This window comes from Schistocerca gregaria, chromosome 5 (assembly GCF_023897955.1).
Source record: "Schistocerca gregaria isolate iqSchGreg1 chromosome 5, iqSchGreg1.2, whole genome shotgun sequence".
Classification (NCBI taxonomy): domain Eukaryota; kingdom Metazoa; phylum Arthropoda; class Insecta; order Orthoptera; family Acrididae; genus Schistocerca; species Schistocerca gregaria.
This window is the reverse complement of record NC_064924.1, coordinates 278,428,035-278,455,854: the sequence shown is the minus strand read 5'-3', so window position 1 is coordinate 278,455,854 and position 27,820 is coordinate 278,428,035. Positions and strand designations below refer to the sequence as shown.

At 44.8% G+C, this 27,820-nt stretch overlaps 1 protein-coding gene across 1 annotated transcript in view; it reads right to left on the bottom strand.

Moving 5' to 3' along the window:
* The window catches only part of LOC126272954 (septin-7), a 429,014-nt gene extending 401,426 nt beyond the window's left edge, over nucleotides 1–27,588 (bottom strand). Inside the window, exon 1 of the mRNA XM_049976271.1 lies at nucleotides 27,308–27,588. Within this exon, the coding sequence (XP_049832228.1) occupies nucleotides 27,308–27,445 (138 nt within the window). The 5' untranslated portion in view covers nucleotides 27,446–27,588. The remainder of the gene's footprint in view (nucleotides 1–27,307) is intronic.
* Nucleotides 27,589–27,820: the final 232 nt, after the last annotated feature.

The following is a 27,820-nucleotide window of genomic DNA, read 5'->3' as shown; positions in this document are numbered from 1 at the left end:
GGAGTGCTGATTACTTTTTTTACATCACCTTTGTGCTAACTTGCAAAAGTTTAATCTTCAAGAATGGTTTATGAAACACATCTATAAAACTTTTGAATATCGCAGAATAACACCTAGGCCTCTTTGCATCCGATTGTGGAATCATCACTACCTAGATTTTCGACGATTGAGCCATGAGTTCACAACGAGACCAGCGTGGGAAACACGAAAAGGTGTCTAGTTTATCCATTATTTCATGAAATGACTTTATTAACTGTGCTCTAATGGCACCTGCCACATAATATAACTTTGTTGTTGCCCGAAAATGCAATATTTAGCAGCGTGAGCAACACTACAATCATAATTAATTTTGGCCTTTGTCGTGGTATGGTTGTTAGAAGGTTCATGACCGAACAAATGCATGGCAAATGTTCCCACTCTCATCCTGAAAACTTCATGAGTTTTGTTTCAGAGACGTCTCTTGGACTCATAGTACACACAACTTGCGAAAGTGGTTTCCAAGCGGTTTCCTCCCGCTTGTGAGCGTCGTGCGTACGGTGATGGCGGGTTAAAGTGGCGAGGGCTGACAGCATCCATCGGGACAGCCGCTAATTGCCACTTAATGGCGCCCATTACCGCGCGATTGGCCGTCCGCTGTGAGCTCGTCATCATTTGTGCGCGCCCACGTCGCTTCGCTACCTGCATATCCCACTTTTGCACACAAACTCTGCAACAGTTATAGGTGCGATCAGTCATATCCCTTGTTAAGCTATCTTTCCATGCAGCATCAAGGAGGATGCATCTGAATGGAATTAACTATGGCACAGTTTCCAAATTTAAAAAAAAAGAGTCGTAAGAATAACAACTAAGGGTAGTAGCCGAGCTCATTGTAAAGAACTGTGCAAGAAAAATTCGTATCCTTACTCCACCAAGTTAGTACGCCTATCAATCTACTGAACTTATCAACGAAAACCTCGGTTAGTATTTCTCTAACAGTTCTGTACGTAATCACCAAACCAAGGCCAGTATGGGCTTACATTTTCCAAGGAAAAACAAACAAAATTATATTGGGTTAGTGCACAAGTTCGAGGCGTTTTTCCGTAAGTTTAATAAACAAAACAGATACACAAAACAAATATTTTAGTCATCAATAATATAGTCTCCTTCACCATTTGCAAGTAGCTTTTGACTCGTCGGGCCATGTTAGGAGGGAATTTTCATCCGATATGAAAGTTCCTTGAATGTTGTTCGACAGAGAGCGGAAAAGGTGAAAATTTGAGGGCATAAGATTAGGTGCATGCGGAATAACTATTCAAATGGACTCCTGTATAGTGTTTTTACTCCGTCTAGCAGAATGCGTGCGAGCGTTATCGTGGAGTAGCACCAGTTCATGCAGTCTACCTGCGTCTGCAAGATGTCTCAGTTGTTGACAATAAATGCGATGGTTACAGCTCGGAGAAGCAATTCGCAGTACACCACACAGTCGCTGTACCACCAGATGCTTAAACTAATCTCTTGTGGATGGGCGCAGGTCTTTTTATGGAGAGTTGCTGTTTTGCTCGGGTTCAACCATTCCTTTTTTCCCCTTATGTTAGCATGAAGACACCATCTAGCGTCACCAGTAACGATACAGGATAGAAATAGTCAGTGTTCTTCACGAGACAATTGATGACGAGTAAGCTGAGATGCACATATGGCCACCTGCTGATTTTTATGATTTTGGTTTAGAGCTTGCTATACCCACACAACTGAGTTTTGAACCTTCCCCATTCCATGCAAACGTCGTACTACGGTGGAATGATCACATTTCATCACATTTGTCAGTTCTCGAGTGCACTGACGCGTATCATTGTCGGTTAATGCGTTTAAGCTCTCTTCATCAAGCCCCCAACGTCTTCCTGTGCCGGTCTTGGTGGTCGAGCGGTTCTAGGCGCTTCAGTCTGAAGCCGCGCGACCGCTACGGTCGCAGAGTCGAAACCTGCCTCGGGCATGGATATGTGTAATGTCCTTAGGTTAGTTAGGTTTAAGTAGTTCTAGGGGACTGATAACCTCAGATGTTAAGTCCCATAGTGCTCAGGGCCATTTCAACCATTTTGTCTTCCTGAACGTGGAGAGTCGCACATCCACTACGTAACACTGCCTGCTTACAACTGACTAGTATGCACATCTGTTGTTTACAGTTGTTCGTTTGAACTGCCATGGTATTTACTGCACTGACGTCGCTTATACGTCACGAATAAAGCCAGTCTCGCCACTTTTTGGACGGACTTTGTACATTCATTGTAACAATGAACGTAATTTAAATCCATATGTGTACATATCTATACAACCATTCAAATCGACGTGCAACTTCCGAGAATGCGAATGACGACAAAAGAAAATCTTTGCTCCACCACAGGCAAACTGTGTGTAGTTTTGTGTAATCAACCTCATTCGAGACATAACTTTCTGCAAAGTGATTTGTGCTCCAGGAGTAATCTTCGGACTAGATAAGTAAGTATTGCCACGAAGTCTACATTATGACTGCATTATATGAATAACTCCAAGTACTTAGTTTATAGTGCTCACTTGCTCCGATATTTTTTTTTCTTTCTTGTCACAGCTACACACAGACCCTCGTAATGCTGTAAACGATCACCGTGAAAAACTTAAGGGGAATTCCGCCTTATGCAAGATACAGTTTTATAGTCTTAATTTCACCCATACATGTTTCAACATCTTTTGTGCTGTCTTCGCCTGATTCATTCGTTCATTTTCTTCCTCACATGAAGCCATAATTGCTGGCAGTTTCAAACTTACTACATAAATTGCAGTTTGTCATAGTTTTTGATGTTGCTGTATTTTTTTCCTTGTTTGTGTCGAGTTAACATGCTTATTTCTTTGTTGCCTAACAAATCATAAAAAATGCTTACGTGACGGCAATAGCGAAAGAAATAAGCGTCTTAACTCGACACAATGAAAAAAAAAAAAAAAAAAACAAAAAAAAAAAAAAAAAAAAAAAAACACACCAACGGCATCATAAACCGTGACAAGCTGTAGATTGTGTATTAGATTTGATGTTGCCAGCATAAACCTCTAATAGCTTCACGTTAAAAAGAAAATAAGTAAACCTACTAAGGATAGCACAAAAAGTGCTGAAACGTGTCTGGGTGAAAACAAAACTATATAACGGTGCCTTGCGTAAGGTGTAATTTCTCTTCAGTTTTTCTTAGCAGGCACGGAAATGCGAAGAACTGCGACGTCCACGAGATGATGATCACTATGAACTGTATCATCTCCTGATAAGTCGCTAAGTTACTTGAAACCGAAAATGGGAAAAGTTCTACCGTCACGAAAGGCGATTGCAAACCGCTTAAGATCTTTTTTCTGAAATATTCTTACATTAGTGATAATGTGTTTGCAATGCTGTGGTTACTGAATATCGTAGTAGTGTCTCGCAAGAGTACATTTCGTAACGAGCTCTGAAAGCTCTTCCAACGCTGAGGGCCGGGTACACGGAGACGCATTTGCACATTTTGTCTTACAAGGCACTGCCATTGGCGCGGAGCTAGGCCGCGCGGAAGCCGTACGCTGCTGCGAGGAAGCCGCAATGTCCGCCGTTGAGCAATGGGCGTGTCGGGCGCCGGCCAGCCGGCTGGCGGAAGAGCAGCTTTCTTCTGTAAAACACTGCCGCCTCTGCCGGCCTTGCGCCTCCGACTATACACGAGACCCGGTGGTAGGGTGACAAACTCTCCCGTATTTCCCAGGATCTCCCGTATTATAGCATTTTCTCCTACCCTCATGGTTACCTTATTAATCGCCTGTTTTTCCCACATATGTCGTCACTGATCACTCTTATAAGTATAAACCCGCGAAATACTATCGATAGTTCACATTTCCTTATCGACAGAACTCGAAAACGTTTCGTATAGTAAGCGTATTATTGTCTAAGTACAGTCTTTTTACTGTACGTGCATCTACGGAGAGAAGACAGTTTGGCTCAAGGGAACACTAGGAGCGGATAAAGACTGACACAGCCTCTGTGTCTAGAGAGGTCGTGAGAAGGGCAATGTTTGTTTCTTTCTCGGTCAGTACTGACAACCAAAGGATGCGTTCCCCTCGCAACGATCAGTAGCTATGATGGTGGTGGTGATCATGGTTTGTGGGGCGCTCAACATCGTGGTCATCAGCGCCTGTACAAATTCCAATCTCTCCATTTCTAGTCTCGCCACTACGTGAAGGACGATAAGGACAACACCAACACCCAGTATCCGGCCACAGAAAAACCCCGACCCGGCCGGGAATCGAACCCGGGACCCCGTGATCCAGTGGCAGCAACGATAGCTACTCGACCACGACCTGTAGACTGTAGCTACGGTACTGAATAAATAACACAAGGAAGTAACAAGGATTCGTGATAGCGGATTATAGAGACGTTCATGTTTAACCAAACTCGTTACATTATTTATTATTTCACCTGACTCGAGGACAGCCAACACGGAATATTCTGATTTGTGTATACTACACTGGTGTCCAAAAGTAAAGCAGCATACAGAAATTTTGTGAGGTATACTGTCAATGATGTCATCAATCTCATGCTGAGGCAATAACGCCCATCCTTCCAGCAGAGCTGCTCGCAGTTTTGGAGAGTGGTTGGTGGATGTTGACGTGATGCAAGCCGTCTCCCTAGTGCATCCCAGACATGCTCTATTGGATTCAAATAGGGAGAGCGAGCAGGCCACATAATGCGTGCAATAACTTCAAGTTTCCAAGAGAACATCAACCAACCGTGCTCTATGAGATAGATCATTACTGACCATCAGTACGAAGTCTGGACCCATGGGACCTCGCAACAACCGCAAATGAAGTCCCAAGATCTCGTCACGATACTTGACAGCAGTTAAACCTTCTTTCCTTTCGATCAGCGTCCTCTGACTACCCTTACGGCCCATGGCGCTAATTGCACTCTATCGGAGCCGTTCAGAATCACAACAGGCGGTACAGTGGGGCCGCGCACGTTTGACTAGTGTGTGCCGTGGGTCAGCGTTATAGTTTAATCACTGCACGCAGAATTTCGGCATGTTCAGATGGTGGACGAACACTTTATGAACTAGCTCTTGTGTTACATTTTCTATTTTGTTAACACTGCTGTCGATTTGGATTATTTCTGCCCTGCCTTTTCAACAAAAAAGACTACCGAGGTACTTCTTACATGACTGGCTCTTTAGATTTTGTACACATTTCTTTTCATGTTACACAAACTTCGTTTTCTAAAAGATATGCATCTAGACGAATACTTTTTGGACTCACTGTAGCTCGGGGAACCGCAGGTGGCCGATGCCACCCATAATGTGTTCTGACTATCGGCTCCGTCTGGTCAACAGTATGTTTTGTTTACTGTGCGGGACGGATTTGCCTCGGTCTGTGCACTATGCACTGAACGTCAGTTGCGATTTAGTCGTTGGTTTCTTTTTCCACTATTCTGTAGTGAAACTTTTACTGTTAAGTGAATTTGTGTTCAGTTTATCGTTCTTTATCAACGAAATAATTATTTTCCGCGTAATTACGCATAAAATTTATTTTTACAGAAATGTCTCAAAACATGTGTGGACGTAAGAGGAAATTATTTCCAGTTGAAGATAAATTTTGTGTGTAATTAGGCTGAAAATAATTATTTTATAGCTAAAGGGAGATAAATTGAAAACAAATACACTTACCTGCACCATTTTCACGACAGAATGGTACAAAATAAGCCAATAGATAACTCGCAACCGACGTTCAGGGCAGAGTGCCCGGGCACGGACTGACGCAAATCAGACCCACACAATAAATAAAACATAGACTAGACGGCGCCGAAAGTTACAACAGACTAGACGTGGCGTAGGCCACCTGCCGTTCTCCGAGCTACGACGCCTTACGGGGCGGGGAAATGGTTTGACAGGCGGCGTCGTACCACTTGACACAGACGAGCATACAGCTAGCGAACATCAGCTCGACCGGTAGACGACACCACAGTCTCTGCTATTTGGGAAACACACAGACCATAAGTACGCCGGCTATTACATGGACAGCAAGTAATCCGAAGCGTTACTACGAGTTGCTTTCGCCAGCAGAGTTGCCGTTGCAGGTCCGGGCGTGGCGTGAGGGCGCCTCCATGGCGAAAAACTAAAGAGGCCGCAAATTATTTCACGGCCGCCGCTCAGGAAATCCATACTAATAAAGATACGGAATAGACAATGGCAATAGAAATACGAGGCGAAGAGGTATGTCTCAGTGCCCGCTCTGTAGATATAATTGTACTTTACCAGAGGTTGAAAATACCGCTACAGTTGCATGGTTCTTTTAATTATAACACGACCAATTTCGGGCTCTTATGGGCCATCAACAAGTGTTATGGTTCAAATGGCTATGAGCACTATGGGACTTAACATCTGAGGTCATCAGTCCCCTAGAACTTAGAACTACTTAAAGCTAATAAGCACATTACAGACATCCATGCCCGAGGCAGGATTCCAACCTGCGACCGTAGCACTCGCGCAGTTCCAGACTGAAGCGCCTAAACCGCTCGGCCACTCAAGTGTTCTAACTTCTTGTTGTTATCCCGAGTGTCGCAGTCGACGAGTATACACTGTGTGCTCTGCGCTCGTTGGTGATACACCGCGTCCTATACCCGTCCACCGCGGCGCTCGGGGCCACAGCACGAAGTTGTAACACCTGATGATGGACGTATAAGAGCCCGAAACCGGTCGTGTTTAAAATAAAAGAACCTCACAACTGTAACGCTATTTTCTACCTCTGGTATAACGCTCAGTTGCGGATGTTCCACCGTCAGGACTGTTTTAATTGCACTTTAGATGCTGATGATGGAAGATAGCAATGTATGGTGTCGTCCGAAGAGTGAGGTCCCATAGTAATGTTGGTACTTCACGACAGAACCACATGCCAAGGACGGTCACTGCCGCCAATGAGAGACGGCGACGAAGACACGCCCCCAAGAAGTTCGACACGTCGCCGCTGCATGGAAGTCTACTTGTGTTAAAACGGAACGCCGCTCGTCCATTCTGACAACAGACTAATAGTTCAGATCCAGCAGCAAGCTAGTGTCGTTAGTGTCGTTAACTGAGTTAAATGTGAAAAGCGAAACTTCACTGTCATGTTTGCTTCAGAACACTTCTGTGTAGAACTGTTATATAATACATGAGCTATAAACAGCTGCGACAACAGCAGTAGGCTACTGTTATTGTACGTAAAGAACGGTTTTCATTGCGTGTGTTGGTTGGTTGGTTGGTTGATTGATTGGGGGGAAGGGACCAAACAGCAAGGTCACTGGTCCCATCGGTTTAGGGAAGTATGGGGAAGGAAGTCGGCAGTGTCCTTTCAGAGGAACCGTCCAGGCATTTGCCTTCAGCAATTTAGGGAAATTACGGAAAACCTAGCTAAGAATTTCCGACTGCGGGTTTGAACCGTCGTCCTCCCGAATGCAAGAACAGTGTACTAACCACTTCGCCACCTCGCTCGGTGTGTGTGTTCTCAGATTGTATTACGTATTATCATTCCACAGAAAATGTAAGTATTTGTTATTAAAGTGTTTTACTGATCTAATGATATTTAAAAGTTGTAGAAGTTCGTCGACCTCCTCCAGAAGTTAAAACCGTACAACTGTCGCCTGGGCTTGCTACAGAATGTAAAAGAATGTACTTATCACCTTCAAAAATTAATACCCAGTAAAAGCCTAAAGCGACCTTAACGAATTAAGTGTGAACTGATGGCGCTTGATCAGCACTATAGGAAAACGAAGACAGATTTTGCATAACAGGTGCAAAGTTTGAATTATGCTCGGGAAATTGAATTTAGAGAATTAAAAAGGTATCTCAGTGCAGAATAAATTGCAAACCAAATTTAGCAGCATTATTACGTAACAGACCACAATATTTTGTGATTTTATTCATAGCGGTTATTTCCGCATCGACTGTAGTATGGTATATACGAGTATTTCTGAATAAAATCAGTCATCAGTTGCACAGTTATTTTTATTTTGCTTTGCCGGTTTAGACTGATTGATCTATCACCTTCAGAAGCACACAAAATTTGGGAAAATATAAATCATAAGAACTTGACCATACATTTATGTGAAGTATAAGAAGTGTATTACAAAAATTTGCTTAACATCGGTTTAGCAAATCATTTCACTAGATAAGATGCAAATAACCCAGAAACCAAGAACCCAAGAACCCTGCTGGAAAGTCACCACAGAAAAGCTGACCTAATTATCGTATTATACTTATAAAAATCGGTACGTTAGCGTATTTTTAATGAAACAGGCATTTCTTGACATCTCACAGGAATTAGAAACGGCAAGCGCACCCATGGAAAGTCTTTGGATGTGTATTTTCTACTCTGATACGTGCAGTATGTGTAACTTTGTGAGTTTTGAAACGATAGATCGAGACTATAATCGTATAAGGGCAGCGGCCATGTTGAACTGGACCAAGTGGCTGTTCGCGATCAGTGAGTCAAGAAGCACTTGCAAAATTTCTGCATAGGTTCGTGGGCTTTGAATTACAGAGTCGTGTCAAAGACCTGTGAAATTTCAGCACAGGCTCGTGGTCTTTTAAAAAGTCATCATCAACCGAATTTTTCAAATTTTAACTCTGAACATTTATTTGGTGAGCCGAAATTAGCGCAATCTAGATCTGGCTGATGACTCAATCTGTCATTTTACAAACAGTGATAAGTAAAGATTAAATAAACATTTTAATTGCTGTAACCAGCTTGTGTCGAGGACATTTATTCATTTCCCGTGCAATAACCACGCCTGCAGATTAATCAAGTTATAGGGAGTCCACAGAACAATAAAATGGTGATGCGAGAAATGTGTGGCCGTCCCCTATAAACATACTAAAAAAACAGGTCAAGCCTTTTACACATAAAAGGGTGATAACACGAGAGAGAGAGAGAGAGAGAGAGAGAGAGAGAGAGAGAGAGAGAGAGAGAGAGAGAGAGAGAGAGTGTTAGTACGTTGCAGTATGCTGCAGAGCCAAGGTGGTCCTGCAGTACGGAAACGAGAGCATGGGAGCAGATACAAGGAACTTGCATCGCCGCTCGTGGCAAGTACCTAGTGGAGGTTTTTAGCAGTCGCCTTCCTCAGATATGTTCTGAAATGTGTATCTCTGTCGTGTGGGTGACTGAAGAATGCTTGTACGGTATAGTCTGGAGGCCTGTGTACCCTGTACCAGCATATACCTTACTACTCTCGAATAGCACCAAGGGGGCCGTAGAACCTAACGACCCCATACGACGGTCGAATCACCACCAACAGTGTCACATGCACTCTCTTCATGTGACACTGTGGTTGGTTGGTTTGGGAAAGGAGACCAGACAGCATGGTCATCGGTCTCATCGGATTAGGGAAGGATGGGGAAGGAAGTCGGCCGTGCCCTTTCGGAGGAACCATCCCGGCAATTGCCTGGAGAGATTAAGGGAAATCACGGAAAACCTAAATCAGGATGGCCGGACGCGGGATTGAACCGTCGTCCTCCCAAGCGCGATGACACTGTGGAAAATGTTCAAATGTGTGTGGCTTCCTAAGGGACCAAACTGCTGAGGTGATAGGTGCCTAGACTTACACACTACTTAAACTAACTTATGCTAAGAACAACAACAACCACAACACACACACACACACACACACACACACACACACACACACACACACACACGCGCCCGAGAAAGGACTCGAACCTCCGGCGGGAGGGGCGGACACTGTGGAGAGGTTTGGAATTAAATCCAGGAATTTGGCGTAAAGACTGGAAGTCAGAACTTTACGCTAGCACCTTTCATCCTGTTGCCGACCAGAAACTGGCACTGAAAATTTTCCGGCACCAGGAATCGTACCAGCTTATTTCCGAGTCGATCGCCACCGCACAGGCGTGCGTTAGCGACTTCACCTACGTACACGGGTAACCTGCAGAGTATAGAGATGTAGAATTACGGTACCCTCTGGCGACTAATTTGACTGCTCGCATCGAATTAGGACTGATTCGCCATACAAGTGCCAGTGTTTACATCAACCCGTCTTCTACACGACTTTGACGAGAGCCGGTACTACCCGACTGTAGTCCACCGAATCACCACTATGATGACCGAAACAGGCACATTCTCAGACCAAGACGCTGTTAACACAGCATAAATTCATAAACCCTGCCACGGTTTCAAATTTTTGCCGTTTTCTCTTTCTTAATTACGATAATGGGACGGAGATACCTGCGCCACTAGTTACGATGTGTACGACCTGTGTTTATGTATGCCAAAGTGCGTTTTGGGTTTTCGCCCATCTTCTGCTGACGTAATACATGTTTAAATCTTCACTTAGCTCATCGTTAGAAGTACAGACTACAACACGGCGAATTTCGGCTGTTTTTTGTACAAGATACAAAGAAAGTGCTTTCGTCACGCTTACATAAGCGGAAACTTGGAGGAGCAACTAGTAGGATTCAAAAATAACTGCTGTATCCAAATTGCAGTCCATATTTGTAAAGGTGTACTAGCTAAATATTTAAGTATTTATTACGACAACTGAAGATGCGCGAAAGCCTGAAAAGCGCAATGGCATCAATAAAAATACATAAAGTAGTTGGTTGCTGTATTTCCCAATAGTATTGCCCGCAGGCACGCCTAAGTGTTAACTGGTTGAGTGAATCAGCATTCGAAAATGAGAAACGTCTCCCACTGCCTGCACGATGCGCGTACCATCCGATAAAACGGGAAATTGAACGCGCAGACGTCAATAGTGCTACGCCTTCTCTCTCGCTCCTCTCGAGGACCGAACAAACAAGAAGAGCAGCAGCGCCTGCGGGCAGAGCAGTGGTTCCTAACCGTCCTCAGACCATTGCCCCTGGACGATATCATATCCCCAACAGAGTTTAATGCCTAACAAAATTTGTTTTTTTTTCTTAAAAAAAAAAGATTGCACACTGATATTGTCCAATTTGTGTTCATTATTTGTAGTTCGGATACAACAGATCATCAAAGTCTTCGAATGGCATTCGATGAAACTTTTCAAACTATTCATTCTTACCAGCAAGCAGTTCACTAGTGATTATTTTCGTCGTTCATTGCGCTTCTTTTTAACACTGCTGACGATGGCTGTTTCCTCTATTTTTAAATCACGGCACAGCACAACAAATGTGGCAGTTACAAGCTCGACTCGCTCCAGCACCAACTCGAACCACTATGCACGGCACGGCACCCCCCCCCCCCCCCTTCCAGATTGAGTTTTCGAACACACCGTTTCCTCTGATGTATCGACAACAGGCGGAATGTCAGCGCGAAGCCCTTAGTGTGGAAATGCCTTAATGTATTCCGACATGGCACACGAACCCCTATTAAAGAGATACGTATTTAATGACAACAAAAAATTTAAAAAAATGGTTCAATTGGCTCTGAGCGCTATGGGACTTAACTTTTGAGGTCATCAGTCCCCTAGAACTTAGAACTACTTAAACCTAACTAACCTAACGACATCACACACATCAATGTCCGAAGCAGGATTCGAACCTGCGACCGTAGAGGTCGCGCGGTTCCAGACTGAAGCGCCTAGAACCGATCGGCCACCACAAAAAATCATTTCAGTATTTTAGCTACATTACGTACATAGCAATGTATAATCTGACGTACACCAACCGAAAATAGCAGCATAATTCACAAATTTTGGTGAATTCGTTGAGTTCCTTATAGAAAGAAACAGACGTGGGATCAATCTCTTCCATACCTTAAAAATGGAGGATGGAATGGGATACAAAAATTCCCTGTGGGTGGAAAATTACTGGGGTACACATTTTGAAAAAGAAAAACGAAAATTTGAAACTACCTATGTCTTCTTCCCTCGACGTCATACACCGCACACCTACAGCACCTGAGAACAAAAAGTGAAGCACCCAGGTGACTTGGGGTCTGATGCCAATGTACTTTCGTACCATCGGCAGGTATGTAAATTGTTACAGGTCCATTTCTCTGTGACAAGTCGAACTACCATCAGATTGCATCAGTGTTCTTCAGTTGTAACCTGGTCTGGTAGAATACATGAGGGGCATGAACAGGGTCAGATGTCGAGTGATTACTGTGAAGGACACAAAGACCTTGCGTACTCTTTATCAGCACCTGACAGAATTTAAAAGAGGCCTCACTGAGGGTCGGCACTTGGCCAGCTGGTCGAATCGTGCATAATCCAGATTTGCGGAGGCATCTGGATGTGACAGTCGCCCCTCGTGGACTGCATGGGAAAGTAGGTGTAGGCATAATCGTTGTCGACGTTCCAGTCGACTATGTCTGACGACCACAACGGCTGTTTGCACCAAGCACATAGTAAGCACTTCACATTTGCGCCAACCATCCGAGAACAAGTAAAGGCCTCCCCAAACCATTGTTCGGGGACTAGTAGCAGCCAGACTAAGGAATTACCGTTCCGAGAGTATACTGCTGTAACACAAACGGCCGCTTTTGGAATGGTGTCGTGACTGGGATGCGTGGACTGTTATATATGCATTGTGTTCAATGATGAATCACGGTTCTGCATTACGTTTACGATAATCGAGGACGAATTGCTGGCCTTTGTCCGTCGACTTAGTTGGCGAGCGAAGTACTAACGAAAGAAGAACTGTGAGCAAACCGATAAGTCGCTGGACCCAATAACGAATATACTGCACCAAGCAAGTGGTTGGCTGTGGCTAGCTGCTATCGCAAGCTGCACGTGAATTGCAGACAATGTCATTAATACATTCGCTTTGGTCTTCCGGAGCATCATCTGTTAAAGTTCATATTGGACAATTTTAGAATCAGTTACATGTCTAGAAATTATTAGTACAACGAGGTACTGAAATCAATATTTTAAAACAATTTAGTTTCGTAGCTAAACCCTAATCTAATTCTTCCTGTTTTTAACCCACCGGAAAATTTCATTTTACCTGTCTAGGAGGTAATCACCCTCAGCTTGGGAACCACTGATCTGGAGGCAATGCATGTGTGTCTGACCGAAACTAATCCTATAAAGTGAAATCCTAAAATTACGAAACAGTTAAGCCGATCATTCTGCACGTTAACGGAACATGGCGTCTGGGAACGACAAATAGAACAGTGTCCACACTAGGAGGCTGTCGTGGCGCTGCCAGCATTCCTGGATGGCTGTAGAATTTATTACTGACCCAAGTAAACTCATAATGGAGGTTCTTGACACAGGTCGCAGGGCAAATTCTACACAATTCTGGAAACTGAAATGTGTTATACTAACTTTCTTAACATCAACATTTATCACATACAAAAATATACTAATGATATACTAACTAAGATGGTATCTGTTCTTTCGGACATGCCCGAAAGACAAGATACCATCGGTGACCAAGCAGCTCGTTAGAATGAAATTGGAACGAAATGAACACCCTTAGCTGTTTACAGGCGTTAACATACGTCAACGGGGACAGATGAAAATGTGTGCCCCGACCGGGACTCGAACCCAGAATTTCTTGCTTACATGGCAGAAGCTCTATCCATCTTTTTTTTAATCTCATTTTGTTCGCTTTTTTTTCGTTGCATCTGCTCTGGGCGGACGTCATAAGACATCCGTTTAAGTTCTTTGTTGATCGATTAGCTCAGTTTTTTATTACAGAGGGAGCTAAACCTCTGACCAAACACGCTGAGCTACCGTGCCGGCTGCCGTCTGCCATGTAAGCAGGAGATCCCAGGTTCGAGTCCCGGTCGGGGCACACATTGTCGTATTTCCCCGTTGACGTATGTCAACGCCTGTAAGCAGCTATGGGTGTTCGTTTCATTGCAATATACTAATGAACCCAAATACATGACTACCTGACTAATATCGTGTTGGTCCACTTTTGGAACGCAATATAGTAGCGATTCTGCGTGACATGCATTCGAGAAGTCCTTGGTAGGTTTCTGGAGTTAAGTGATAGCTATATCCTACACGCGGACACCACTCTCGGGGAACCCATCAGTCATGAAAAGATGCAGGTGGTCCACAGTAATGTTTATGTAGTATACAGCTGCCATAGTGTCTTCCATTACCACCACAGATGATGCGGAGGAACAGGCGAGTGTGTCCCACAGCATAACACTGCACCCACCGGTTTGTGTCCCTAGTGTGTCATTCGCTGTGACGATGACGTATCTATACGCAACCACAGAGCTGATTCAACGAGAAATGTGATTCATCCAAACAGGCTACACGTTATCATCGATCCACAGTCCAATCTGTGCCCTGTACAATCGTTAACTGCCGTCGTGGTTCTGACAGCATAGAGACCCGCAGGGGTCGTCTGCTCCGGAGACCTATGTTCAAGAAAGTGCGCTGAAGGGTGTGCTCCGAAACGTATGGTGCCTGCACCAGCATTGTATCCTATCGTCACGTCTGCCACAGATCGTGCACGGCCTATTCCATTTCACAGAGCAGGCAAAACGCCGACCTCAGTGTACTGTGACGAGGCGTGATCGTCCAACACGTTGTCGCCTACCACAGATGCTCACGACAGTAGCACGCTAACAGCCGACGAACTTCGCCGTTTCCGAGATGCTCTTTCGTAGGCGTTGGGACAGAACAATCTGCCAATTGTCAAAGTCGGTTTGATAGAGGATTTCCCCCTGTGTAGCCTGTATCATCGCTAGAATAATGTCCCGCTTGTCTCTATTCTGCTTATATACACTCAAAGAAAATAAATATGACGCACAACAAAGGAGATATGCAACTTGGTCACAAATTGATATTCACACAGGTATCGAAAAACCCACAATTGAAGACTTCGTCGAGCGATAGATGAATGCGTAAACCTACAGCGCAATTTCACCGCGCAGCTGCAAGGATAGTAGATAGGACAAAGTAGCTGCGAATTTCATTCCGTATACTCAAATGGAGAACAACAATGCCTCGCTGACAGGCGGGTGAACAGTATACGCAGATGTCAGCATTTGTGAGTGGACGTGTAGTTGGGCTCGAAGAACCTGGATGGAGTAATCCGCGAATCGCTCGACATTTGAATAGAACCGCTGTCATCATCCGACGGTATTGGCAGGAATGAGTGAAACATGGCCGAACACAGCGTCAATAAGGTAGCGGTTGATCTCGAGAGATGACAGAACGTGAGGAACGGCCAATCGCCAGAGAGGCAAACACCCTGACTCATCACTGCCATCAACACCACGTGCAGCTGGTGCCTCAGTGATCACAAGGACCATTATAGTCCGATTCATGAACGATGGAGGAGCGCGCAGATCGAGGCACGGACGAGAGTTGCACTGTTGCCAATTATGAACGACAGTTCCGGTACGCGTATATACGGGCTTTACCACTGAAGAAAGCGTACATCCTGCTTATATAAAATTTGTCCTTATCACCACATTTAGCGATGGTAACTCGCAACAAATGGAATAAAAATGTACTAAATTCGTTACAATCACGTTCAATGTTCGCATCGGCTACTAAACTCACAGCAGAGCGATCAGAACACTGCTGGAAGCTCATTGACTGTCGGGGAATGCGTGACATAGGTGCGCAGAACGAACATGAACTTGACCGCCATCGTTCGTGATTCCAACTACAACATGCGACACATGGAAAGGGGGCTGAGCCAACGGTGCCCCTCGCGACGGTTACCATTGACTTCTGTACACCAACAGGTCCGTTTGCAGTGGTGTAGGGCACATTCGGCTTGGAATCCCATTGACAGGAGTAGAATTGCTCTCAGTGATGAGTCCCGCTTCGAACCGAGCCCCGATTACTAGCGAAGACGAGTCTGGAGGCGCCCCAGACAGCGGTGGAATACCAATCAAACAGTCGCCCGCCATACGGCCCGACAACTAGGAATGATGGCCTGGAGGTGCCATTCCACAGTAGTACCCCTTTAGTTGTCATGCACAGCAACCTTACAGCACAACGGTATGTTGACGATATCCTACGCTCCAGATTGTTGCCCTTAGTGGTACCATCCTCGGCTCATATATAAGCAAGATAATACCCATCCACATACGGCGAGAGTTTCTACTGTTTGCTTTCGATCTTGCCAAGCCCTACCTTGTCCAGCAATGTCGCCGGATGTCTCCCCAGCTTAGAACGTTTGGAGCATTATGGGTAGGGCCCTCCAATCATCTCGACATTTTTTACGATATAGTGTGCCAACAGGACAGAATATGGCACGATATTACTCAGGAGAACATCCAAAAACTATCACTCAATACCAAGCCGAATAACTGCATCCATAAGCGCCAGTGGTGGACCAACACGTTATTGACTTGCTGAATTTGTAAAACTCTCTCTCTTGAATAAATTATCTAATTTTTCTGAAATTGTAATCACGTGTCTGTACATGCACATCACATCTACCTATTTCCGTTCCATTCCGATAATTCCTTTTTCTCTTACAGTGTACTTTCTTTACTGTGCCATGTGGTCAAAAAACTACCAGGCCGCATACAGTCTCATTGTGTTAAGTTTTGATGCAAGAATGTATATCGAGTAGCGATTTTCGCTCAGGTACAGCGGACGATGGGAAGAATTTTCTGACGCACGCAATTAATTTGTAACATTTGTAGTTGCTTATGATCAGACTGTGCGCTAATGTCCTGTAGTAAATCGCAAATTTCACCGCGATGGCTTATGATGCGACGGCATGAGACGACACTTTCAGGCGATTCGTCCGTCAGACTGCTACGGTCATCTCTGCTCCCCTTCCTCCCCCGGCCAAATCTGATGCTATTCGAGAGAAGGATATGAGTCAGTAAGAGATTGCGTTCTCTTCCTTTTGTCATCATCAACAAGCACACCAGATTCGACGACTCAAATTTTAAAGTTACAGTTTTTGAACGGCCAGTATAGCGTGTTGTACGAGATTTAAAACGCAAAACAACAAACCACCAAAAACGGGAAGGAAAGGGTTTATTTTACCAATTACTTTCTTATTCTTGTTCTTTGGCATTCTTATATATCCATTTTGGCAGTGGTGTTTGGTGGCCGGATGTCATTTCTGACGCCACCAGTTAGCCCAATTTGCGTAACGTGTATCTGAGGCGGGTCGTCGGTTCCAGCCCGGTATTCTCCTTGCTGAGCGGGGGAAACCACCTAAAAACCACACCGAAGCTGGTCGGTTCACCAGCGCTCGTCTTTAATTCGCGACGCGAATTCGATTCGGGACTGGCTCTCCTCTCCGTGCCCATAAGGGGACGCGTTAGCACTCACGGCTATCCGAGTGGGTTATTCATTTTACTGTTACTTCATGTATAGATTTTTTGGATGCTGAATGTAGCAGCATGGAATATACAAGTCGTTAGTGAGGTTATGGAACTGAGTATAAGTTGCCATTTTTCCTGGGATTCATAGATTTTGAGCTACTTTTTGACTCCGTCTCAGCCATATTTGTGTTCCTGAAAAACAAGTCACTGATTCAATCTGGATTAGTACAATGAAAAATAAATACGACTATGCTAGAGCTTTCATTGCATTTCACCAGGATAGTAGGATGTTTAGAATGAAAAGGAAGAGATGCATCTGACCAAAAGTGTCCTCAGCATTCCTAAAACGAAGTTTTCGGATCTTTAAACCGGGAAAACAAACGAATACGTGTTAACAGAACATAACTGAATACGTTTTGTTCCGCTTCTGAATTTTACTGCATGCCTCTACCGCAGAAAAAGTTAAAGAACGAATTTAACAGAGCATGTCTGGAAGTAACCATGACTTAAATAATGAATAATCAACACACCGAAAAAATAACAAAAATTAACTGCGAACTAACAGAATCATATGGTGATCCACCAAACTTCATCTGCAGTTAAAATTTAGCTGTAGACCGTTCAGCCACCCTCGAAGCGCACCGAAAGGCCAAAGGTAAAGCGCTCCCGCCCACCTTATATTCCGGTAGACGAGCAAATTTCATAGTGAAATGAATACGACATGAGGAGCCGACACATGCTGCAGTGACGCACTTTTTGAAGGACGCTGTGTCACGAGGAACCGTAACAGTGCCTATGAGAGTTAACCATTACCAGTGTCAGATTCGACATATTGTCAACGTTAAAACCATCATCACGGTTCAGTAAACCATCTTCAAACGCCCTGCAAATGATTCCTTGACTTCGGAACCATGAAAGGACGAAACAGATGTTTAACTCCGGATAATCTCGTAGTTCTTAATACGGCCTGTTTTATCAGGCTGTAGCAGGTTGTTGCAACGTCGACCTTGCCCGGAACATTCTTGAACTACAAGCAAAGTGCGCCCGATATATGACAAACCACACTGACAGGATATCTTATACACGCCTGCCTTCCGTATAACCACATCATTCTTCACTGAGCCGACGAGCGCGGCTATCTTTGGTGCCGGCAGGAAAATAATCTTGACTTTATGTTTATAGTGTATACGATCCACGTCAGAAGCAGCATTTCCTACAACAGTAGGAAGGCCAAGAACTTGGAACTTCCCTCTGCTGCGTTTTGAGATTGGACACTCGCCTTCCGTTTGAACTGCAAAGGCGTGAGGATCTTCATGGTGGATAGCCAATATATTAAAAAAATTATGAGTTTTATTTTAGTCAGTTAACCCTTCCACTATCACGTCGCACGATAGCTTACCAGTCACATATGTGCTACTGCATCTCTCCAAGTTTCTATTTGCATACGCGACGTCGAGTACTTTCATTAAGGGGCAGGTGTGTCACAACACAAACAAATCATCCACTCCTCACTACCGTATCGAAGTAGATCGCGTCTGCAGACAGAGAGCCCAATTAAGAGATTTGCAAAGCGGGTTGCTATCCTGCCTTGCAGGAAAATTCGTTTGAAAATAGTTTACGCACATACTACCGTTAGCCCTGCCACAAACGGTATTCATATGGAGCACCTGTAATGTGACTTAAGAATGTGGAGATATGCAATCATCCTCTGAGACCACGGAGATGCTTATGAATAACCGTGTATGTCCCACACCTTCCCGCTTTGGAAAACGAAGCGGTGGGATTTTTTTTCGTGTTGTTACACCTAGGTACGAAAGTATATGAAATAAACACCAACGTCTTTCAGTCTGAAAAAGAAAGAAAAGTAGTGTGAAAGGGTTACATACTGCGACTTGATAGCCGGTAAAAGAAATAGATAAGTAAACAGCGCCTGAGGTGATCCTAGTACAGTAGAGTTTCCAAAACTAAGTTTCTAATGAGTCTCGAAAAAAAAGTTTACTATTAGTGCGTATTACCAGTTGTGACTAGCATGGGCTTATAATGCCAAAATGATTCAAAAACTGAGGGTTGGTCTGTGAGAAACAGAGGGGTGCAGGCTGTCAATTGCGAACCATGGTGTCAGGAACTAGACTGGAGTGTAAAACGTCGTCAAGACAGTATTAAAAATGAAATGTACTTTCTGCTTGTTGAACTAACCGGAGAAATGGAAACGGGCCTCGCAACCTTTTTTTGCCATGTCTTCGTCTTAATTAATGGAAGGCAAAATTTCTTCAGAATGAGATTTTCACTCTGCAGCGGAGTGTGCGCTGATACGAAATTTCCTGGCAGATTAAAACTGTGTGCCGGACCTAGACTCGAACTCGGAAGGTAGGAGGCGAGGTACTGGCAGAAGTAAAGCTGTGAGGACGGGGCGTGAGTCGTGCTTGGGTAGCTCAGTTGGTAGACCACTTTCCCGCGAAAGGTGAAGGTTCCGAGTTCGAGTCTCGGTCCGGTACACAGTTTTAATCTACGAGGAAGTTTCAAAATTTCTTCACATTATCATCTTCGACTTATGTAAGATGTTTCTTTCAGAGCTTCAGCAATTTGGATATTGCTAGGATGATAGGGTAGCTCGTTGTGTAAAACTCGTCTAATCGTGCTGTTGGAAAAGCCAAGTTGTGACACGTTGGCGATTCGGCTTCTTTCGTTTTCAGCTCTTACACGCTCTATGTTTCCAGGACTACGTACTGCCTTTGGTTTCCAAGGCTTCTTTATCGTCATTGACGAAATCTCTTCAAAGTTCTTAATCCACCTGTCAATCGCACAGGCAGACGACGGAGTTCCGGTCCGATTAATCTGAAAATGGGTACGAAAGGCACGACGTGCCTGCACGTAAGAATTGACGTTTTAGTAACACGTTTTGACAGCGCAAGCGCATGCTGTGGTGCCTACCTCGCCATTGCTGCTGAATGCTAACGTGTCAGGAACACGGCCGACAGTATTCCCACCACCCATCATCTGAGCCACGATTTCTGTGTATTTCGCAGGCCGTTGTGGCCGAGCGGTTCTAAGAACCACGTGGCTGCTACGGTCGCACGTTCGAATCCTGCCTCGGGCATGGATGAGTGTGATATCCTTAGATTAGTTAGGTTTACGTAGTTCTAAGTCTAGGGGCTGATGACCAAGTCCCGTAGTGCTTAGAGCCATTTGAACCATTTTCCGTGCATTTCAGAACTACTCTTTACTTTGCTCCACTCCGTATGTGAATCTGGCTGAATAAGTCTTAAGAGGAATTTCTTTCCATAGTGAACGTTGTGGTGTCGTCAGAAGAGTGAGGTCTCATGTTAATGTTGGTACCTCAAGACGGAACCACAACCTACAGACAATCGCTGCCAGGGACAGCGATGAATGATGCCACACTAGTAACAGTCTCCCCGTACTTCCTATCCGGAAGCGAGCTGGTGTCGTAACTCAGAACTGTGCACTGTAGGTCCTAGTTAAATATTAAGTGACATTCGGCTGCCACTCAGTATAAGAACTAAATTGTTCCTGTGTTCTGCGATTGTATCAAATGTATAACGCCCCTTATGTGGACATACATTTCTTACGAAGTTAAGTATCATGTTTCCAGAATGAGATTTTCACTCTGCAGAGGAGTGTGCGCTGATATGAAACTTCCTGACAGATTAAAACTGTGTGCCGGATCGAGACTCGAACTCGAGACCCTTGCCTTTCGCGGGCAAGTGCTCTACCGCTTGGTCGAGCACTTGCCTGGGAAAGGCAAAGTTAACGAGTTCGAGTCTCGATCCGACACACAGTTTTAATCTAAGTATAAAGTATTGATGTGTTTTATTGAAACTGACGTAATGTTCGCTGCATGTTCTAGGATCTACTCTACCTCCTCCAGAAGTAGAAACACAGAACTGTCATCTAGGTTTGCTACACCATATAAATGTGTGTGGCCGGGATCCCCCTTATGAGGAAGGGGGCCGGCTGCCTGTTGCAAGTCGTCTTATTTGAGTCACTTCGGCGACTTGGGCGTCTATGATGACGCAATGATGATGAGGACACCACACGCACACACCCACTGACAGGCCGGGGTCGATAGGAAGAAATACAAACGGTAACACCACGCTACGACATACAAAAAATATTAAATTGATGGGTATGGCTTTTCTTTAAGAAATTATTTGAGGAACTGAATACCGTATGTATCCAAATCACAGACACAGTTTTGAAAGAATAAGAGGTCTAACTTCTTTTTTTAAAGAAGTCTGAACATCCTATATTTCCTATAAAAAGTTATTCACAATATTTCCGTTTATAGGCTAGTGACAACAGTTGTGTTCTGACAGTTGTAAAGTTTGTAATTAACGAAAAACTACATGCACCAAGCACACAATTATGAGCTACTCAACAATTCATAGTCATCGTTATCATCGTTTTCATTAGCCACATTGTGGCTTGAGAGTCGGATTAAACTGACAATATACGCTATATAGTCAAAAGTATCCGGACACTTGGCCGAAAATGACTTAAGTTCGTGGCACCCTCCCATAAGTAACGCTGGAATTCAATATGGTGTTGGCCCACCCTTAGCTTTGATGAGAGCTTCCACTCTCGCAGACATACGTTCAATCCGGTGCTGGAAGGTTTCTTGGGGAATGGCAACCCATTCTCCACGGAGTGCTGCACTGAGGAGAGGTATCGATGTCGGTCGGTGAGGCCTTGCACGAAGTCCGCGTTCCAAAACATCCCAAAGGTGCTCTAAAGGATTCTGGTCAGGACTCTGTGCAGACCAGTCGATTACAGGGATGTTGTTGTCGTGTAACCACTCCGCCACAGGCCGTGCATTATGAACAGATGCTCGATCATGTTGAAAGATGCTGTCGCCATTCCCGAATTGCTCCTCAATAGTGGAAAGCAAGAAGGTTCTTAAAACATCAATGCAGGCCTGTGCAGTGATAGTGCCACGCAAAACAGCAAGAGGTGCAAGCCCCCTTCATGAAAAACACGACCACACCTAACACCATCGCTTCCGAGTTTTACTGTTGGCACTACACACGCTGGCAAATGAAGCTCACCGGGCATTCGCCATACCCACACCCTGCCATCGGATCTCCACATTGTGTACCGTGATTCGTCACACCACATAACATTTTTCTACTGTTCAGTCGTCCAATGTTTACGCTCCTTACACCAAGCGAAGCATCATTTGGCATTTACCGGCGTGATGTGTGGCTTATGAGCAGCGGCTCGATCATGAAATCCAAGTTTTCTCACCTTTCAGTTAATTGTCATAGTATCTGCAGTGGATCCTGATGCAGTTTGGTCTGGGCGATGCCTGCCTATTTACACATTACGACCCTCTTCAACTGTCGGCGGTCTCTGCCAGCTAACAAATAATGTCGGCCTGCACTCTCTTGTGCTGTACGTGTCCCTTCCAGTTTCCACTTCACTATCAGATCGGAAACAGCCGACCTAGGGATGTTTAGGAGTGTGGAAATCAGGCGTACAGACTTATGACACGAGTGACGCCCAATCACCTGACCACGTTCGAAGTCCATTACTTCCGCGGAGCGCCCCATTCTGCTCTCTCAGGATGTCTAATGACTACCGAGGTCGCTGTTGTGGAGTACCTGGCAGTAGGTGGCACCACAATGCTCCTAATATGAAGAACGTATGTTTTTCGGAGTGTCCAGATACTTTTGATCACATAGTGTACCTCCGATTTTGAAGTGTTAGCACTACGTACGCGATATACATACAAAATTATGTCGGAAACCATAGACAATTGACAAGTGCAGAGCACAATATTATTCTTTGTGCTTTGGGCCCGTAAGGAAATGAATATAAGAGAAATCGGCGAAACAGATTTTCGTGAATGTTCACATATACAGTGTGGGCCAACAATACAGACAAAACTGTGTCACCGTAGACGGTGTGCTTTGAACCCATATGGTTCTCAGCGCCTAGTTTGTTAGTTGTCCCGAGTAATCGCATGGCACGTTTGTTCCTGAATTGTTTACATTCTTTTCCTGGCGGAAAATGATTGTGTTAAGACTGCGGAGTGTCATTCTTTTGCCGGGCACACATTACACACGAAAGCTATACTCATGATACAGCACTCACTTTTCGCGAAGGAAAGAAGAAAATGTGCCGGACGAAACAGAGCATCCACGACTGCGCGGCTAGACGTACCTCTCTCTGTACGCTGCCCAATATTGCCTCTCGACGTAACTTCAGCCAAGCCCCACCTCGAGGGATTCGAAACGAGAGCCAAACTGATAACGGCGTGTGCTCGTGCCATTATAAGTTCCATTTCGGCGGCTATATTTCATCTGCCAGAACCAATAAAAATGTCTGAAGTGATCATCGCTACAAAGAATGAAAGCTGTATATTCTCTCTCTCTCTCTCTCTCTCTCTCTCTCTCTCTCTATAAACACTGTAAGAAAAGATTGTTCCCTGACTCCATGGGATATGGAATGTATTCCAATTAAATCGGGCTATTAGGAAATGACATTACAAGCAATACGAGAGTTTCGCTATATTATCAGCAAATTAACTGATGCTGACCGAATTAGAGAGTATGTAAGATACAGACTAACAATAGCAAGGGAAGTGTTTCTGAAAAGGAGAAATTTATTGACGTCGTTATTAATGAGGACAAGAAGGCTTGTTGACGCAAGTACTTAAGATCCGAAGTGAAAAATGTAATCTAATTAAAAATGTGCAAGTGAGATGTAACAATAAATGAGATTATTTATATCTGTATAGAGTCTAGCCTTGTACAGAACTGAAACGTGGACGATAAGCAGTTCAGACGAGAAGAGAATAGAAACTTTTGAAATGTGCCACAGGAGTATGGTGAACATTAGATGGACAGATCGCATAACTTACGAGAAAGTATTGAATCAAAGTAATGATCAAAGAAATGTATGCCAAAACGTGATTAAACGAAGTGGTTGATGAGTTTGGGGGGGGGGGGGGGGGAGATACAAAAACTGTAGAGAGAAACCAAGGCTAGAGTATAATAAACAAGTTCAGATAGACGTGGGATGCAGTAGTTTTGCAGAGAGGAAAAAGACACACACAGGACTGCCACAACAACAATAACAGAAGATTTTAATATGAACACAGAATAAACCAAACGACGACGCACAAGGGAGTATTAATTTAAAGTTAGCCTTCTTATAACAGTTACTCGCAACTCAGACAGCATTAGTATCAGCCCTATATTGTATTTCAGTGTGCGTGTGTGTAATAAAAGAGAGGTTCCTTTCGGACGTATGTACTGAACTTGCTTTTGTAAATTCTGTTTCCTCAATTCACAGGTACTTAGTCCTAAGTGGGTGGTACATGAGTGCTACGCCATTGGAGATCCACTAAGAGTAATCTTCACTAAAACACCAAATAAGAATATATTCCTCTGCTCTTTATATTGTTCTCTCCCTTGGAACCAGTCATTGGCGAATCTTTATAAACTACTGCCTATGCCATTTACTCAAGTATTCCCTATCGTAATCAAGGATATCAAATCATTACTTGCTCACCGCCAGATCATTGGAGGCCCTAATAGTATTTCGAGAATGTAAATTCGATTCCGCGTCCTCGCCACCTGAATTTTATGGAGTCAGCAACTGGTCCACAACGGCTAATGTACATGGATGCAATGTTACAGATGAAAGATTGGAGCTATTCTCTGACTGGGGCATTTCGGCACGCAAGAATGAATTAACAGAGACAGCAGAAATACTTTATAAAATACCTTATGCAGATGTTTATAAGACTAGGTCAGGGACTGAAGCCGGCCGCGGTGGTCTCGCGGTTCTAGGCGCGCAGTCCGGAACCGTGCGACTGCTACGGTCGCAGGTTCGAATCCTGCCTCGGGCATGGATGTGTGTGATGTCGTTAGGTTAGTTAGTTAGTTTAAGTAGTTCTAAGTTCTAGGGGACTGAGGACCACAGCAGTTGAGTCCCATAGTGCTCAGAGCCATTTGAACCAGTGACTGAATACAAGGTTCAAGTGGCTCTAAGCACTACGGGACTTAACATCTGTGGTCATCAGTATCCTAGAACTTAGAACTACTTAAACCTAACTAACCTAAGGAAATCACACACATCCATGACCGAGGCAGGATTCTAAACTGCGACCGTAGCCTGAATACAAGGAAGACAGCCAAGTTAGCACCGGATATAACTTAGCTGTTATTATTATTATTTGTGGAAATTTAAGATCGAACAGGAGCCAATGTTACCACTGAGCAAGTCCGTCGGCATAAAACCAATAAAGATAGCACAAAATGTTGACACATTTGTTGGTAAAACGAAAAGTAAATGCAATGTGCCTCATAAATGGCGGAAATTTTCTCAGACATTTTACAAGCACGTAAATTACGAAGTGCTACACTGTCTAAAAGATTATACTAAGTGTTGCTGGAATTTTTAATACACCTTGAGCAGATAGGGATGCTGTGAAGAACCCAACGTACAAACATAAAAATGGTCCCAACACGGAGCCCTGTGGAACACCTGCCATTCGGCCTTCCCACTTGACACAGAGAAGGCTAGAGCCGCGAGCGTCGGCCCGGTGGAAAAGCTGCGATACCTACCTCGCCTTTTTTTATACAGAAGGGTCCACAAAAATGTATCCACTGTTTGCAAGTCCATAACTGGCAAACTAATTGACGGAGTTGTCTCATCTTTGGTAGTGTAATAGTTTGTAGTTTCGGCAATCGCCACACAAGCGTTGTATTGCGTTGTTTTGTTTTGTCAGATGACAGTCGCCAGATAGTGTTTTGTTCTTAGTTACACCTAGTTACTCGAGTAAACATGGCTGGCACAAGGCTTACATTCGAGGAAAGGAAGTCAGTTTTGAAGTGGTATTTTAAGTACGAAAACATTAATGAGGTTCAACGGCAATGGCGAAATGAGTATCCTACAGAGCCACCGGCATGTTTAACGATTCGTCGCATTCGAGGCAAATTTGAAGCCGAAGGCTGTGTTAAAGATGTACACAAACAACGATCCGGACTACCTGTAACAGTAACAAGTCCAGCTAACTCCCGTCGTATGTTACAACAGTTTACTCGCTCACCACACAAGTCTGTGAGACAGTGTGCCCGTGAAACTGGCGTGAGTCGCTCAAGTGTTCGGCGAATTCTGAAGACAGAAAAGTGGAAGTACTACATCCCACGATTGCTACACGCAATGAACGAGGACGACCCAGATCGTAGAATGGAGTACTACGAGTGGTTTACTAACATGGTGCGCAACGTTGAAGAGTTTGCAGAGATGATTGTGTGGTCTCATGAGGCACAGTTCAAACTCAATGGCACAGTAAATCGCCCCAATTGCATCTACTGGGCCGCCGAAAATCTGAACGTCCATACGACAAAGCCGTGAATTTGCCAGGAGTAAATGTGTGGTGTGGGTTGTCTTACCGGGGCTCGATTGGGCCATTCTTTTGACGGCGCAGTTACCGGTGAGGTGAACCTTCAGACATCCATTTTACCTGCCATCCGAAACTTGCATGGAGACGGAAGGGTTTACTTTCAACAAGATGGTGCCCCAGCCCACTACCAAAATCTTGTTAGGGCGTATCTCGACGAAAATCTGCCAGGAAGATGGATAGGCCGTAGAGGTGCTGTGTAGTATCCACCACGTTCCCTAGATCTAACTCCTCTGTACTTTTAGCTCTGGGGAACACTAAAGGACGTCGTTTATCGACAAAAGCCACGCACATTGGATGAACTTCGTGAAACCATGTTACATTCATGTGCAAATATCCAACGTTGCACTCAGTAGTTCGTGCTGCAGCTCGGCGGCATCGTTTGTGTGTGGATGTTAATGATCATTTCATATCTTTAAGTTGGACTTTAAGCTACACTTTCACCAAAAATGAGACAACTCCGTCAATTATTTTGCAAATTATGGACTTTTAAACAGTGGATTCATTTTTTTGGATCCCTCTGTATAAGCTGTGTAGCTATGCAAGCAGCGGAGCACTCACTGTAAGAGATTCTCACGAATAATAAGCGCCCAGACACGAACCCTGTGGGACCTGCCACTTCCGTGTCGCCGCTTGACACAGAGACGGCTTTAGCCAGGAGTACCGGCGCGTTGGGGTCGCTGCGATGCCTACCTGCGTGAAAGACGTCCCACCACTGGCCACGTTGTGCGGCAGCGGCGACGTCGGCTGCTGCTGCTGTTGGTGCATAGCCAGACTCCGCGTCGCCATGGCGATGCGACTGCCCGGCACCGGGACCCGCGTCACGGGCATGGCTGCAGCGCTCAGACACCCACACGACACACTACACCACCACTAACTACCAGCACAGCTACGACCACCACCACTAGCACCAACACGGACAACGCCAACTCTACTGGGCCGAGGCGCGGCGAGGACGTGCTCGCGGCGCGACTGCTCGCTACTTACTGCTGCTCGAGGCGACGACGGCCACGAGAGAGGCGGAAGACGGCCGCAGCAGCAGAGACCGGCGGAACCGAGGCGGCCACCACAGCGGACGCGGCAAGGCGGCACCGGAAATCAGATAAAGAGGAAACGCAGCTCAGCGCTCGCTCCACTGCAGACTCGCGCTCTGCCCGCTCCCAGTGCTCATTCTCGCTCATTGGTAATTGGCCAATGATGAGGGCA